Here is a 17,655-nt window from a genome sequence, read left to right on the forward strand (position 1 = left end):
CTATCTAATCAAATTGGGAAGACACTGAGGCTTCAAGGAAGTTTATTTTCATCTCACAGACAAAGTTAGTGCGAGAGACCGTATCCCCTGGCTGCAGAGTCGAGAACTAGGGGTCATAGTTTCAGGATAAGAGTCGGCCATTTAGGACAGAGATAAGGAGAAATTTCTTCACTCAGAGGGTTGTGAACCTTTGGAATTCACTACCTTAAAGGCCTATGGATGCTCAATGAATATATTCAAACTGAGATCAATAGATTTTTAGGCATTAAGGGAATCAAGGGATATGGGGATAGGGCAGGAAAGTGGAGTTGATGTAGAAGAGCAGATCATGGCTTATTGAATGGCAAAGAGACTTTAAAAGGGCTGTGTATGGCCTACTCCTGCTCCTAATTCTTATGCTCTTGTAAGAGACCAAGAATGGTCCACTATAAGCATTTCACTGAATCAAGGGAATTTTCTATAGTCCTTTTTTAAGTAAAGGTCAGAGAGTCCTTTCATACAGGTTTGTCTTTTCTTGTTACAGGCAGTTGAATATGGGAAACTGGCTCTGGAGGACAGCCAGCTGTTATCACACAATGAGAAAGAGATTGCCACTGTCATGCGTCTTCTCGAGATGGCTGAAAAGGCACTTTCGTATCCTGGAGGAAAGGGACCATCTCCCTCTGCTTGGGCTAACTCATGCTAAAAATTATGTGCCAACATCTGTGCCAGGTTGCTCTCTCAGTGTAAAAGAAAATGAACGCCGGTTGCATTTTATATACTTTATACACTCACTTGGTAGTAGTAATGTTTTGACAAAAAAAATCCACATAGAAAGTTATCTAAGAGTTTCTTGAGCAAAGACATTACACTTAAAAGTCATTATAACAGCAAATAATGTCACTGCAACAAAAATACTTATTTATAGAACATCTTATGTCTAAACATCTCAAGTACTTCAAATACAATAAATTTTTAAGTACAGTGATTGTTATGCAAATACTGCAATCTTTTTATGCACAGCAAAATCCCACAAAGTGTGAAGTGATGTGTTTTGGTAGGAAGGAGGAGAGGCAATATAAAATAAAGCAAACAATTCTAAAAGGGGTGCAGGAGCAGAGGGACCTAGGGGTGCATTTGCACAAATTGTTGTAGGTGGCAAGGCAGATCGAGAAAGTGGTTAATAAGGCATATGGGATCCTGGGCTTTATAAATAGAGGCATAGAATACAAAGCCAAGGAAGTTATGCTGAACCTTCATAAAACTGGTTTGGCCTCAACTGGAATATTGCATCCAATTCTGGGGACCACACTTAAGGAAGGATATCAAGGCAGTAGAGAGGGTGCAGAAAAGATACCAGGAATGAGGGACTTCAGTTATGTGGACAGATTGGAGAAGCTGAGAATGTTCTTCTTAGAAAAGGTTGAGATTTGTTAGAGGTATTCAAAATCTGGAGAAGGTAGATATAAACTGTTCCCATTGGCAAAGGGTCAAGAACCAGAGGACACCAATTTAGGGTGAATGGCAAAAGAACCAAAGGCAACTTGAGCAATTTTATTTTTAAGCATCGAGTAGTTAGGACCTGTAATGCACTGCAGGCAGTTTCAATTGTGGCTTTCAAAAGGGAATTGAATAATTATTTGAAGAGGAAAAATGCGCAGGGCTACAGGAAAGGGCAGGAGAGTGGGACTGGCTGAGTTGCTCTTGCAGAGAGCTGGCATGGGCACAGTGGTCTCCTTCTGTGCTGTACCCATTCTACAATTCTCTTGTTATCTCTTGCAACCAATCATGCACAGCAAAATCCCACAAATAGCACTTAGAGGAATTACCATTTACTCCATTTTTGGGTTGAGGGAGGAATGTTGGCTTGGACAACAAGAGAACTCATTACTCTTCGAAATAATGCCATGGGACTGTGAATGTCCATTAGGACCAACAAACCAGATCCCAGTTTGACATCTCATTTGAAACACAGCATCTTCAACCAAGCAGTAGTTGCCCAGTACTGCATTAACAGCCCAGGTGATACATAGGAATATTTAAAAAGCCAGATAATTAGGTCAGCTGACAAGTGTATTTTACCAGATTAGGAGTGACAATTAAGGAAAATTGTATCTAGGAACAGAACAGTTTACAATACAGCTACTCAGTAAGTGTAAATTTATTTCCATTATGAAAATAATACTGGATACCTGCTGTAACTGAGTAAGCAATTTCAACAGAGCAGTTATACATAATAGTAAAAACGGAGGTAATTATACACACCATATTGGGAATTGAATCCTTGGATTACGCATCCTATACTTGGCAATATAATGTACCAGAGCAGCGACGTAACACTGCTCACAAGCCTTTTTTTTTTCCAGGCAACCCATTTGACTATTGAAGTGTTATCTTGTCCTCACCAGATATTCACATGCATTCAATGGCAGTAGGTTGCACAAGGTTACAAGAAGCAAGAATCCAAGCTTATGTTTTCCTACATATCCCAGGTTACTGACACTGATTATAATTACCCAGCTGAGAGAAGCACAGACCAGAGATCGTACACATGTCTATGTGACTAAACTTGTCTAGCCAATCCGGAATGCATAGAAACGATTGAGTATCCAGCAGAGTCTTCAAAACAGTGAATCAGCTGTATCCATGATCTTGTCCAGAGGGTCACCAACCTCCCACCACCATTTTGCCTGATAAACTTGGTTTAGAAAAATAGGAGCAGGACTAGGCCATTCAGCCCTTCAAGCCAGCACCGCCATTCAATACGATCATGGCTGATCGTCAACTTTCTATTGACGTTTCTATCTGCTTCGAGGAAGGGGAAAACATCAATACCAAATAGTAGATGAAATTCAAATGGTAAAACAGTAATGCACACTGGTACAAAATATATATTTTAAAAAACATGCAGTACTGTATTTTGGTTTGACTTAACAGATCAAATAGGAACTATCCAAGTAAATTGTGTTATCTCCTGCCAAAGGTGGAAGCAAACATTAGTATGGAACACAGTGATCTGAAGTGTCTCTTTACTGTATTGTGAATGAGTGAAGTAATTATTAGTCTGAACTTTGCTGCAAGAGTAACAGAATGTTCTGGGTTGTACAGGACCAGAGTAAATACTAAACCTACTTTTCAGTAAAGTTCACACATGACCATTTAATGCTGAAATTTTACAAGAAATCCTGTTAGGGAAAAATGTTTTCCAAGAAAGAGGCTGTTTCATTGTCTGTAGAAAGGATGTGCCTTTGTATTTGGTTTAACCCTTCACTTACCCCTCTTTTAAAGTAAGAAAAAAATACAACTCAGTTTAATAGATGGCTTTAATTTCTATGAATCATTTTATTACATTCTAAAAAATTGAAACATAAGTATATGTACAGTATTCACCATGATCAATGTGACTAACACCACATCCCTGCCTTTCCAACTAGTTATCCAAGTACCAATAATTGGCCAGCTTCACTGGCACTTGGTCAGTATGCACTACTTGGTAGGAGTTTCATATTCAAACTGCTACATCAATAAACATTCTATCAACTCCAAAGTGAACTGCAAATAGCTGTGGGATGATAATTTTTTAAAACATTGCTATCAAACCCCACCTACAGGCACTTGGCACCCAGAGTGTTTACTGATGTTTAAAAGATGTAATGTTTCACAGTTTGTATTAATGATGTTAAAAACCTAATATGTGAATCTCTATCTTCATATGTTCACCACTAGCGTTGCTTTGCACTGCTACTATTCAATGCCGCAGAGGCTGAAAAATAGAACAGTGCAGGAAAAATAACTGGTGTGGCACAAGCTGAGAATATGAACATGCTGCACCAGAAGAAGCTGCAAGATGGGGAAGCAATTTGTTTTAAGGCCCACTTAACTTAATATTGTGTTGAAATCCTATATTCTCCACAAACCAACACAAATATTTCATGTTGTAATGGAGCAAGAGCATCTAAATGGAGGGATTCTAAACTGTCATTTCATCCTGCATCGTTTGAAAATTCTCTCTATTAACCAAATCTTTAAAACTTATTTCAATATATTTAAAGCTAGACAGGATTCTAGAAGGTGATTATAGATGTTTTCATTCAGATAATTCTTCTATCGTGTGAGCAGTTCAAGTCACAACCACTTGTCTATCAAACTATGTCAGTTTATTGTTTAAAAATCCACATCCTTTTGGGAAGCATTTTAGAATATAGTTAGAATAGTTAGGATATGGACGTCCAGGAATTCAGCTTACCATTCTGATGGTCATGAAACCCCTACCAAGCATTCTCAATTTCATTCGTCCTTCAAGTTTTCAAACTTTGTAGGTCAATCCACTTACCAGTTAACCACACTCTTGAAATCTGTACAATCACAAAAGACATGCATGTTCGCTCTCTCTCTCAAACACACACACGCACATATATATATATACACAGGGAATACATAACATATAATACAATTAGTAACCCACAATTGTACTAGAAGGTTGCCCAAAAGAACCAGAATGACTAAGAGTTTGTGCCTGATGATAAAAGCAAAAGGCTAATACACATTATTGTACACAGGATGTCAATTGTATGATCAGGAGGCAAAACCTTAAGTATTACCATCAAAAAATGTTTTATTATACCTTTGGGCTACAGTCACTCAGCTGTCAAACAGCAGTACAATCGGGCAGCATGTGCAGGCAGCATGTCATGAGGCACCAACTTTACAAGTGGAAAATTCATTGCTTCAGTCTCCTTAAATACCCAAATGACTGCCCAGTGTAAAGGTAATTAATAACCAATAGTAAAAATGTTTTTCAAAAAATTTCTAATAAAGTTTATAAAATATCTTTTGTGTGACAAAAACATCTGAAAAGTTTACAATAATTTATAAATTTGCAAATTCTAGCTGCCAGTTGGACAAGATCACAAAAATGGGAGATAAATCCAGGTCTATAAAAAATTTTCTGCTAATATATAAAGGTACTTTCGTGCTGATCACTACCTGTCACCATGCCATCCAGAACTGCAGCCCAAGGGTCTAATGGATTATTTTAAACAAAAACCATACTCCAATCTTTTTCAGTGTCACGGTCAAAATTTTTACAACTCCCAATAGCTTGAAGCTGAAGGTAACCTACCAGTTGTTGTACACATCACTATAGTCAGATCTTAAATCACAGCTCATGTTGTAATCTGTGCAAGCACAATGTATAACCAATGATGGATACACTGAATACAAGCTGCTGGCTGAAATGAGTTACCTTTTAGTTTACTATACATTACCTAAATGGCAACAACCATTAAAAATTACTTTCCATTTCACACGAACATTGACCAGAATGGAAAATGCTGCACTTAAAGGTTGTTTTACCCAATAAAATATTTAAAACAAGCATAGTGCATATATCCCAAATCATCTCAGTGAAGATCGTTACACAAATTTTCAGGCTTTGATAATTCAAACCAGTTTAGCTATGTCCCTAGTGTATGTTGTCAAGGATACTTGGTTGCACAACTGACTTGTATTCCAACTCATTGATGACCTTTGACAATTGTGTCAATTAGATTTGAACGAGGCACCCAGTCTAGCATGCATTCAGCCACACATACACATAAAAATCAACTTTGCTCCAAACACAATGTTATACAGAGAAACACAGTTAGTGAAACTGTCAGTAAATTCAAACTTCACAGCTGTACAGTTCAGTGCATTGGAACACTCACAGCTTATTCTTAAAATGTACATTTCAGACCTTCCCACCCCCCACCCCTCTCCCCATCCCAATGTTTAATAAGCAGTAAAAGCATAAACTCAACAGTTTTTGGATGCTCAAATATTTTTTCTCTTAAATACAAGTTAAATTTAATTCCTAACTACATATGTATAATATTCTACTCATGCCAGGAGAATGGGACAGGGCTGCTTCTCCTGCTCTCCCACAGTAGGTCTGCAAACACAATGGAATGTCAGGATTGGTGAGGCTGCCTTAGTTTTACACTCTGTACAATGAACTGCTCTCAAATTTGCCCTGGGTATAGAAACCACATATAGACTGTAGTAAAAGATCTGCAATTGGGTTTGAAACTTCGGCTACTGGGGGCTTCCACTTTAAAGTTTCCAGCACAATGGGGCGTCACATTATTGATCTGACTCAACTATTTTGTTGTTATGCTAAAGTTGGGAAGGAGAATATCCACTGGGTAAAAATCCATATTGATCAGACTGAGGCAAATACCAAAAACTCTCCAATAATATTTTTGTTCAAGCGCTTACATCTCCAAGCAAAGGCTGAAATGCAGAGCAAGTGTGGATAAAAGGGTCAAATTTCTTCCCTCAACCCCCCACAAAAACCATACACATTTCATTCTAAAATTATTGGTAAGGGACTGTCACACTTAAAAAAAAAATAAAATAAAATTTTGATATCAGCATGTGTCAATTAAATTATTTCACTAGTATAGTCTTAATGCTGTTGATTAAACAGGACAGCAGGTTAGCTAACATTCAGTCAGTGTTTTGCACGAGAACACATTTTGTACATAGTATCATATAGCACTCATCTATCAAACGGCTGGCAGAAAGATCTGCTGCATTGATCTCTGAAGTTTGCATTCAGAAATCCTAATTGTAGCAGAGGTCTAGGGCTGAAGGAATTCATGTCTGTGAAGAAGTTTTTCATTATGTCCATAGCTTGAGAATCACTAGGTTTGTTTTTAAAAAAGTCATCTTTTCTTCTCCCTTACCCCCATTACCAGTTAAGTCATCAAAGCAAAAATTCTTTCAAATTTTAGATGCTTACTGTAAATAGGTCAACAGCTAGCTGTATAATCACAAATTTTTCAGTAGGTTATCCAGTCAGCTTCACTTGTGAATATTTGACACGTTTTGCTTTGACCAGGATACATCCCAGGCACAGCCACTGCATAAACACCAGCCATTTGTCATAGTGTTACTAAGTTAAAACATAGATAAAAATCAGCAAATTCTTAAAGTTACTCAGAAAGATGAGGGGACAGAACACCAGCAAACACTCAACACTTATCCCTTACCATTTTAAAATATTTTCAAGCCTTGAACCACTGGAGCCCCTCTTCTCTTCCCCACACCTCTCACAGTAATCAGGGAGGTAAGCACACTCAATGCAATCAATGGTCATCTTTATTTAAACACATAAGCTTTCATTTTCTTGCATATTCTTAAGTTAAACTGCAAACCATATTACACTGTGAGAATAAGTCAAATTTCCAATAGTTCTGGATCTCTCCATTGAGCATGCACATCGATATTGGATCTGTGTTATCAGTCACCTCTTGACCTTCAACATCAGAACCCTCCCCACTCATTTCATCAACCTACTCAAATGCTAGACATTCACAAAGAGAAGGAAGCAAAAACAACTAATACTATCTCGTTGGGGACAGTCTATCCATACCACTTGAAACACAGCTCTTTATGGGTTAGCTACTGGCAGTGTCTGTGAAGATGTTCACAGGCTTGATAACCCATCCTTCTTCCCTCAAAACGGCTAGGGAGTCAGTTACACCTTATTCTGGACCAGGAAATGCCCTTGCCACTCAACAAACTTCTTAAAACATTGAATTTACAGGGTAACTTCAGAGCTTCTTTAGAAAGAATGTCAAAGCTAATCCTTTTCCTTTGGTGTTTGGGAGGGGTGTAGGAGGGAAGAGAAGGATTATACAAGTGTATTGCTTTTGCTATTAATTTTGCAACTGTGTACATACAAATAATATTGATTGCTATTAGAATTTTCTGTCTACCACAGCAATTGTGCAACTTCCTCAGCATAAATGGCATTAAATTTTAATTTTCACCCTCATCTTTAATTCCGTGAAGACCAGGTCTTTTGCTGAGCGACAGTTCCAGTCAGAGTGGCCTCTGGCATTTCACCCACATGGCCATTCTTCACATGCAAGCATGAATAGCAAATATTGGTGGGCTGTTTGATTAAGAGTTAAGCCTGATTTTGTCCTTTGCTACTGTTCACAAACACTTCCACTGAGGCCAATTTTGTGCCCCTCCCCCAGCCCAGGCACAGCAAGGTCAAAAGCAGTATCCTCATTAGGAACTGTTCAGTTTAGTTCAGTTCAGAGATACAGCACTGAAACAGGACCTTCGACCCACCGAGTCTGTGCCGACCATCAACCACCCATTTATACTAATCCTGCACTAATCCCATATTCCTACCAAACATCCCCACCTGTCCCTATATTTCCCTACCACCTAAGGGCAATTTATAATGGCCAATTTACCTACCAACCTGCAAGTCTTTTGGTTTGTGGGAGGAAACCGGAGCACCCGGAGAAAACCCACGCAGACACAGGGAGAACTTGCAAACTCCACACAGGCAGTACCCAGAATTGAACCCGGATCGCTGGAGCTGTGAGGCTGCAGTGCTAACCACTGCGCCACCCTAATGTGTTGGGACTGCATGGCAAAAATGCTATACCATGTGGCACATTCACATCAGAGAACAAAAATCAAGCATCTGCTTCAAGAAAATTAGTCAACAAGTTTAAGTGATGCATGATGAACTTTGTCTGTGCTTTATCCTTGGATTCAGTGCTGCGTAGAAATATTTCCAGGGATTTTCAAGTCATTGACTTTAAAACCAGCAGCAGTTGGAGTCAATGCAGTCAGAATATTGCATGAAAACTTTTCAATAAATGAAATCTGGATTTAATTTTTCAAAGTAACCCTGCTGTCCTTTAAAATTGCAGAAAGGTTTATAGAACATGGCTGGGAATGTTCACAAGCCATTTTAAAAATTAGAGGCTGGTGTGCTCAAGGATGTTAAAAGGGTACAAGAGAATGCTGTGAACCTTTTAACCCAAGCCCTCAGACAGAGTCAATTTTAATTACTTCAGTTCAAAGCCCCTTGAATTGTAGATAACACATTAATTACATTTGACCTGGATGTTGTGCAAACACAGGTCAGTACAGTCTACAAGTGTAAAATTCACTGCAAGAAGAATGTGTACAATGCTCTTTTACTGCTTTAAGTACACACACATCAACAGGCTGTGTTGAGAGCTGCCCTGTACATTAATGGTGCAAACAGTACCAGCCACTGCCTTCACATTAATAAGAACCAGATTATTTCGAGAACACTACTGGCCTTACTGAGCTGCACAAACAGCTTGTTGTTGAGCATTCAATCACAGAGACTCCTTTCTTGCAGAAATTCAACCATTAAATTTTGGGACCTAGAATTCTGCAGCACCTTAAGCCAACTGCTGCAGGAAACTCAACATGTGATATGTAAATGTAAATTTTGTGGCCAAACCTGTCCAGGACTTCATATACGTTTTTAATACTGCAAAAAGTAGCAGCTTTTTTTTTTTTAAACAGGCATTTTAATGGTTTAAGCAGATTACTCTATTTGGCTTCTGATTCCCATGCACTGCTCATTTTACAGTAATAGCTGCCACTTAACCCCCAGCTGTTTTATCGAGTTTTTTTAATCTAGCAAAATGAGACAGCTAGGGGTGACCTGACAGTTAGCTAAGCTGATGGCTTTTGTTTAAAGTTCCAGTATTTACAATAGTAATGACGATAAAAGTGTACGCATTAACAAAAACAACTGAAACTGAGTTTTCCTATTTAATACTAAATCACAATATTGTATATCCTAGTCTGTTTAAATGCCTGTGAGCCTTGTGCTTATTGACAGATACATTAACTGCCATAACGTATTCAGCAATGGGCACTCAAACTCACTAACAATTATAAATACCAGGAAATATATTGAAATGTTTAAAAGGAAAACATAATACTGATGCTTTGCCCATCATTCTGAGATACAAATTGTAAATACTTTTTAAATAAGAGAGGCTCAGCAGACCTTGAGAGTCTGCAGCTGGCTTCTGCAAAGTCAAAAAGAGCTCAGATCAATCCCCATACATTACACACTTTGCAGATTCCACCTGTCTAGCAGATAACCAATACTCAACATATAAACATCAATACTTGCTGCTCTGAATGTCAAATGACAATTTTTTAATTCTTACTGATTTACAGTTAACCCCTATGCATTTTACACCTTGCACACTGCACTTGATAAACCAGATCAAAACTTCTGCAAAACCAGCTGATGAAGGAGCAGAGATCAATCGCAGTACATTTCACACCTTTCATCCATTACCTGCATGATCCTAGGACTAGAGAGTCAGGATACTAGAGAGACAAGCTTCAATGGGACAAATCGTCATTGTTTATCTTTGACTATAGTGATATAACCTTAGCATAAGTGCTGGCAAGTAAAATTAAAAGTGAACTGGAAATGGGGGCAATGAACAGTGGCTGCAATTCAAAGCAGTTACACCACACACCAACGTGGTCACTCATGAGTCAAAAGAACTTCTGTATCTATGGGCTAGAATGCATATCTTATTTATTTTACCACTATTTCTGTTATGTCTGGGATTGTTTCCATGCAATCACACGTCTAAGAAAATCAGCATTTTATCAATTAAGTCAACACAATGAAGATTTCAATGTTACAACCAAATCTCGAGCTGAGAAGAACATCTAATCCACCTTCAAATGCAGAGAAACTACTTGTAAGCAACAGTTTTCCACTGTTTATGATCATACCCCCTCAACATGCACTCTTTATCCATTAATCTACCAGATAGGCAACCTCACGTGCCAAATTCCAAAAACAGCTAAAAATATTAAGTGACTAATTATCCAAGATTTAGATTTTCTCTCAAATTATTTTCCGCAGAGGTTTGTTTATTTTCTTATCAGTATTTTACTATTACTGTTTAAGGAATTTTGTTTGGGGGGAGATTTGGGGAAAAGAATTGAAATCGTGGCTCGTGTCATTGTTGGTATGTGCTGAAATTCTATTTTAAATTGAGGGTCTCCATTCCGTTCACCCTTAAGCTTTTGGTCTAGGACCAGCTAAAAGATCTCAGCTTGTGAGTTACTACTAGCTCTGGAATAATAGGTTTATTAGTGCACCAGTTCAAACTGTTCTCACCAAAATTCCTGAAAAATATTAAAGTTCTGTGAACTTGACTTTAGCAAATAACACTTACTATCTGCCTCAACAGGTATGCATGGAAGGGGAAATAGCATAGAGGTGCAGTTCATTGCAGAGAGGCAAGATATTGTCTCGAAATGCAGGACTTTCCTGACTTCAATCATGCCACCACAGGAAGATGTCAAGCAGAGGCCATGAATTTCCTGATGGGAAGTGATGAAAGGTCTCCTCTGTAACATTAAACAATCTTTCTTCTTTATGATATTGACTGACTACCTTTTTATTGCCAAGACAATGCCTTTTAACTGAACAACTGAAATCGTATTATTGTGTTACTGGAGTAAGTTTATGAACAGCACCTAACCGTAACCCCCAATGACATTGAGACTACATAACCCGTTGCCCAGGAGTGAGATCATTTATTCTCCACATTAACCATTAAGTGACCCTTCCATCAATTCCCTTACCCTTTTATCCACAGTTCAGCTGGAAAAGCTGCCCTGTCTGTTATACCTATTAGTAGAGAGTCCTCAGCCTCACTCACTCAATAGTTTCATTTCAGTGTTTATGAGATTGTTCATGTTGTAGCCTGGCTCAGGTAGTACAGTCTGCATGGACCTGGAAGCAGTAGTGTCAGAATCCCTGACCTCCACTATTTCAGGGTCACTCTCACTAGAGCTTGATCCCACACTCATGGTGAACACACTCTCTGGGATGGCACTGACTGGAACCCCCACCTCTGGCTCACTTGTTTCACTGGCACTCGAGACTACAGAAAGAAGTGACATTTTTCTGGTCAGTCTGCTTGGCAGCAACGACAGGGCATAGTCCGCTATGATACCACTTACATCCAGATTGCAAGCTTTGTCAAAGGCCCTGAAACCTACATTTGCATTGGCTTCACACACTACAAAAGAACCGTCATCTTTCCTGAGCAGATCGATACCGCACACGTCCATGCCCAAGATATTGGAGACCTGGATTGCCAGCTGTTTGCCTTGCTCACTCAGCTGATACATCATACCAACACCACCTGTCAAACACAGAAAAAAAAACAGCATCAGTTCAGAACTCCCATGAAAATTAAAAATTTTTAGGGAACTGAAGAGAAAAAGGGTAAAAGTGAAATAGTAGGCACTGTTTTAAAATGAACAATTAAGCTTTCTGTGCAACACTCAGGAAGCCTTGTATCTACAGCTAGAAACTCTGATGGGCAACAAAAACTCAAATCTCCAGTCTTAACTTAGTTTACGTATAGCCAGGGAAGCTTCAACAGTCTGTCACGTCCAAGAAAATAAATTTATCTCCTAACAGCAATTTTGCTAATCTTGAAATGAAGAACAGTCACTTCCCCTCCATGCTTGTTGCTAAACTGAAGATGACAATTTTTCCAACTCATATCTTAAAGAGTTTATATTTGACATTACCATCATTCATCTCCAGATCCTCCTCCATTTTTTTTTTAAAAAGCCCTCTGAATGTGAGCAATTCTGCCAAGACTGCATTTATTATTGATCCTTAGTTACAAGAACCAGTGCAATTCTCATGGTGGTGGTGATCTCACAATAATATTAGGTAGGGAATTTCAGAAGAGATGAGGAAGGGTGATATATGTCCAAGGCAGTATCATGCGTGATGGGAGGGAAACATGGAGGTGATGGAATTCTCATTATGTTGTTGCCTTGTCTTCTCAATGGTAAAGGTCACAGGGGAGAGAGTGGTTTTGAACTAACCTTGTTGAGTTTCTGCAACACATCTGGTAGATCTCACATACTACAGCAATGGCAAGCAGGTGGTGCAGGAGGTGGATATCAAATCCAATGGCAAGGGCAAAAATCAAGCAAATGGATCCTGGATGCTATTGAGCTTCTTGAGTGTTTTTGCAGCTGCACCTATCCAGGTGACCGGGCTTATCCACCAAACACCTGACGAGCCTTATAGGTGGCGGAGAGGCTTTGAGGGGGTTAGTAGGTGAGCCACTCATTTGAGCCTCTGTTCTATTCCTGTAGCTATGGTGTTGATATGGCTGGTCCAGTTCAGGTTCTGGTCATTGGTAGCTATCAAGATGTTGATGATGGTGCTACTGAAGATCAGGGGGAGGTGGTTGTGCCTTTTCTTGCTGGAGATGGCCATTTGGTCTCCTTATTTAAGGAAGGATGTAAATGCGTTGGAAGCAGTTCAGAGAAGGTTTACTGGACTAATATCTGGAATGGGCGGGTTGTCTTATGAGGAAAGGTTGGACAGGCTAGGCTTGTATCTGCTGGACTTTAGAAGATTGAAGCATATAAGATCCTGAGGGATCTTGACAGGGTGGATGTGGAAAGGATGTTTCCCCTTGTGGGAGAATCTAGAACTAGGGGTTACTGTTTAAAAATAAGGGGTCGCTCATTTAAGACAGAGATGAGGAGAAATGCTTTTCCCTGAGGGTCGTGAGTCTTTGGAACTCTCTTCCTCAAAAGGCGGTAGAAGTAGAGTCGTTGAATATTTTTAAGGCAGAGGTAGGTAGAATTCTTGATAAGCAAGGGGTGAAAGGTTAATTGGGGGGAGGCAGGAATGTGGAGTTGAGGTTACAACCAGATCAGCCATGATCTTGTTTAATGGCGGAGCAGGCTCGAGGGGCCGAGTGGATGCTCCTATTACTTAGAATTTATGTGTTACAAATGTTACCTGCATTTGTCAGCCCAACCTTGGACATTGTCCAGATCCTGATGTAGACTAGCATGGGTTTATTATCAGAAAGGTTGTGAATGAAGCTGAATACTAGAATTAGCAATGAACAACCTCTCTCATGACCTCTGGACAGAGGGAAAATCACTGATGAATCAGCTGAAGAAGTTTATGCTCAGGACACTTCCCTGTAGAAATCTTGCAAAAATGTCCGAGGGCTGTGATGATTATCACCTGACAATCTACAAGTATTTTCCTTTGAGTCTGCTATGACTCCAATCACTGGAGGATTCTCCCTTTGACCCTCAGTGACTTTAGTTTCTTTAGGATGCCACACTCTTTCCAATGCTACCTTTCGTCAGCAATGCAGTCAAACTCTTGAATTTTAATCATGCAGCACATTGAACTATCATGCTTTTGAAGAAAAGCAGAAATGTTTTTCCAGTTGAATCCAAGCTCCTGAACTCTGGGTTCTAATGACGATACAGCCTGATCAATTCATTGTATCAAAATGCAGTAGTATCAGTTTCCAGTGGAGGATGCTCTCTGCCTTCACAGATGAAGCCCTTAAACGGTAGAAAAACCCAGCAATACAACCTTATAAAATGGCAGAATTAACTTTTTAAAAAGAAACAAGTAGTCAGGTGTGGAACCAATATCTTTTACAAGAAATAAAGCCTAAACACTCAAAACTCATTTTCTAAATTTAAAAGTAATTTTTAAGTGTGCAATAACATGGTACGCTTGTAGCACATCTTGGTAACCAAACCTTGTGTAATTAAAACAAATTTATGTGGAAGCACAATTAGTATAATACTTTTGCCCTTTTACCTCCTCTCTCCACACCGTCCAAGGCCTCAAACACTCTTCCAGCTTAAGCAGCAATTTACATGTACTTATTTCAATGCAGTATACTGTATTCACTGCTCACCATGCAGCCTGCTCTACACTGGGGAGACCAAATGCAGATTGAGTAACCACTTTGCAGAACACCTCCATTCAGCCTGCAAGCATGACCCCAAGCTTCCGGTCACCTGTCATTTTAATTCTCCACCTCACTTTCATGCCGATCTCTCTGTCCTCGGCCTCCTGCAGTATTCCAATGAAGCTCAATGCAAGCTCAAGGAACCTCATCATTGGATTGGGCACTTTACAACCTTCCAGACTCAGTGAGTTCAACAATTTTAGATTGTAAACCTCTGTTCCCATTTTACTTCAAATTTCTTTTCAGGTTTCAGTTTCACTCTCATTTTTCCTTGTTTTGCTTTTGGATGGCAGTTGTTCATTCTGCCATTCACATCTCCTCCAGATAGGTTTTGATTCTTTACTTGTCCTATTACCACTCCCTTTGGTCCTGCACCATCAACTCTTTTGTCATTTAATCTCTGCCTTCCACCCTATCACAGACCTTCCCTTTGTTTTTTCCACCCTCCCCCCTTTCCCTATTACATTACTAACTTTTCCCAGTGCTGATGAAAAGTCATCAACCTGAAACGTTAATGCTATCTCTCTCCAAAGATGCTGCCTGACCTGTGGAGAATTTCCAGCATTTTCTGTTTGTATTTAGATTCCCAGCATCCGCAGTATTTTACTTTTGTAATATATTACTTCTCAGCAAAGCACAACACCAGTTATCCAAATACAGTTAATTTGCACAGATCAATGTTGAGAACAGGGAGTTGGAAAGACCATCTATAGAAATTCGTATTTATGTAATGAAACAAACACTTAAGACACAGCAAATCTACAAAGCAACTGCAAAGTTGACGAGCATAGGTACTAGAAATAAAAGCAACTCCAAACAGCTAAACTGAACTGTGGCTGTTCTTAGCTTGTTTGGATTAGCAACATTCTACTATATAATGAACATACTCTTCAAACCGTAGTTTTTTTAAATAAAGAAAGTGTTTTGGTTTGGGGATGGGGGGATGCTTTACTGAATGATTTTATTTAAGATGAGGGATATTACAGTTGGAGATGGAACACCGGCCATATGTTGTGCCCAGCATAATCAAGAAGCCATCCTATGTCACGTATAGCACAGTTAGAGACAGAGTTAAACTCCCTCCACACTGTCCAATAACATGACTAAAACCCTTTGGTACCAACGCAACATTTCAGTTTTCAACACTGCCAATGGGCCCACTGGGAGAGTGAACTACAAAATGGTCATTAGGAGCTAGAATACTGAACGTGAAAAATATCGGAGAGTGATTAGTTCATGAGGGGTTGAATCCTGGCATTTCTTGGTGGTTTAACATTTCAGCTCACAACAGGTTTGGATCTTTCCTCAGCTTTCTCTTGAGAGCAATAGGCCAACAGACAAAGATAAGAAAAAAAAAGAATCTGACCCCCCCCACCCCACCACTTTATTTCTGCACAGAGGCAAAAGTTACAAATCTGAAGATAGGTTTAATTGCAGACTGCTTTTATTTCATGATTAAGAACATGAAGCCTTGCTGATTTCTCCCCATCAAAACCCAGAGCACTGAAACCAAGAGTAAAATCTTGTCACCTTAGTTCCTGCCAGAACAGCAGGACCAGTTTTAGGTCTGAAACCAGACTTTCTGAATTGCATGCCTGGCCAGTGATCATTACCAGTGCAAACCAACTGTCTTCCCCCTCCAGGTTCCCTGACCAATTATGGAGAGATTGTGGGATGGTGCAATCATTCTGTCAAAGGAAGGATTTCTAATTAAAGGGACCATGGCATTGGTCAGAAAAGCTCACCAACACTTGGATTTTTGAGGCTGCAGCAACCATAAGAATGGAGAGGAGACCTGGGGAGGTTGCCTCCCTCGTCTCCCACTCTTATCTGGAAGTCCTGCTGTAGGATCGAAGGGGCTGCAGTTAGGTGAGCTTGCCCAAGGACAGGAGGAACCTTTCCAACCAAGCAGGCATGGATGGAAGTTGGAAGCGACTGAGGAAGTCAGCAGGTGTGGTCCCTCCAAGCTGGAGACAGTGCATTGAGAGGAGCCAGGGCTAGGGCCTCAGGAGGGCAATGCAAATAAGTGGTGTAACACTTTTAGTTGCCAAGCTCCACAACCTGACTTGCCCAGAATTCTCCTGCACAACACGCCTCAGATCAACACAGCTTGCAGTTCCACTTATCCTTCTCCTTGCAGGCACTTCACATCCGCAGCCAACACGCTCACTCACCCTCAACCTATTACCGTCTTGAACCCATGCCTTACAGTCAACCTCCACAAAAGGTGTCCTTCCCTCCTCTCCATCCAAGCTATTACGACCATTCACACCTCTCTGCTTTCCCTCCTTGCAGAAGAAACCACGCTACTTGACGAGAGGCAGAAACCCAGGAAGGAAGGGAGGGTGGGGGGGGGTGCCCTCCAGTGACAGGCACGTTGTCGGCCATTGGCAACGCATGCCCACCTGCTCCACTGAGAAGGAGGCCTTGTTCCAGAGGGCTGCAGATGTCAGCAATGAGCTGCCTTGAGAGAATGAACCTCCTGAGGCATAGGTGCTCAGACATGTCGACAGAGCTGATCCTCTGCCTGTAGACCCTTTGTTGGCAGTCTCTCCTCCTAACTCCAGCTGTGGAGGGGTATGCAGCAGAGGAAAAGACAGCTGGTGTTGCTCCTGCTACTGGAACAGTTGGCGGTGGTGTGGTCTCTGCTCTTAACTTCAAGCAGGAGTGGAAGACGGAGCAACATGAACTGCTGCCATGCCACGTTGAAGGCTGGCAAGAGGGAAGGGCAGCTGAGGGTGAGTGAAGTGTCTTCCAAAAAGTTGGCAATCACCTGTCAAGCAGTGAAAGCACTCTCTGAGAGAAGTGCTTTGAACAGCAGTATCTCAATGGCCATGGCTGGAGCTCTTCAGCATAACTGATCCAAGCCTTCAAAGCTCATCAGTTTCACTGAAGAAACCTCCTGCTGTGCAATCGCCTCAGTGACCCTGGAAAGTTGCTGATAGGTCAGAAACAGGTTCCCTGGCTGGGAAATCCAGGATTCAGGGTACAAACAGCTCATAATTGGTTTAATAGCCTTACCTCCTTCTTA

The 17,655-nt window shown here is 40.4% G+C and overlaps 2 protein-coding genes across 5 annotated transcripts in view; one reads left to right on the top strand and one right to left on the bottom strand.

Annotated features, from left to right (window-relative positions):
• The window catches only part of zmynd12 (zinc finger, MYND-type containing 12), a 37,476-nt gene extending 34,190 nt beyond the window's left edge, over positions 1-3,286 (top strand). The window contains exon 8 of one of the 2 annotated variants that reach the window (XM_068017408.1): positions 524-3,286. In XM_068017408.1, coding sequence (XP_067873509.1) covers positions 524-685 — 162 coding nt within the window. In that variant the 3' untranslated portion in view covers positions 686-3,286. The remainder of the gene's footprint in view (positions 1-523) is intronic. The other variant, XM_068017409.1, reaches the window with a different exon arrangement.
• A 2,506-nt stretch (positions 3,287-5,792) lies between these two features.
• Positions 5,793-17,655, bottom strand: part of rimkla (ribosomal modification protein rimK-like family member A) — a 99,253-nt gene continuing 87,390 nt past the window's right edge. For all 3 annotated transcript variants that reach the window (XM_068017412.1, XM_068017413.1, XM_068017411.1), the window contains one exon: positions 5,793-12,005. In XM_068017412.1, the coding sequence (XP_067873513.1) occupies positions 11,509-12,005 (497 nt within the window). In that variant the 3' untranslated portion in view covers positions 5,793-11,508. The remainder of the gene's footprint in view (positions 12,006-17,655) is intronic.

Source organism: Heterodontus francisci, chromosome 37 (genome assembly GCF_036365525.1).
Source record: "Heterodontus francisci isolate sHetFra1 chromosome 37, sHetFra1.hap1, whole genome shotgun sequence".
NCBI classification, from domain to species: Eukaryota; Metazoa; Chordata; class Chondrichthyes; order Heterodontiformes; family Heterodontidae; genus Heterodontus; species Heterodontus francisci.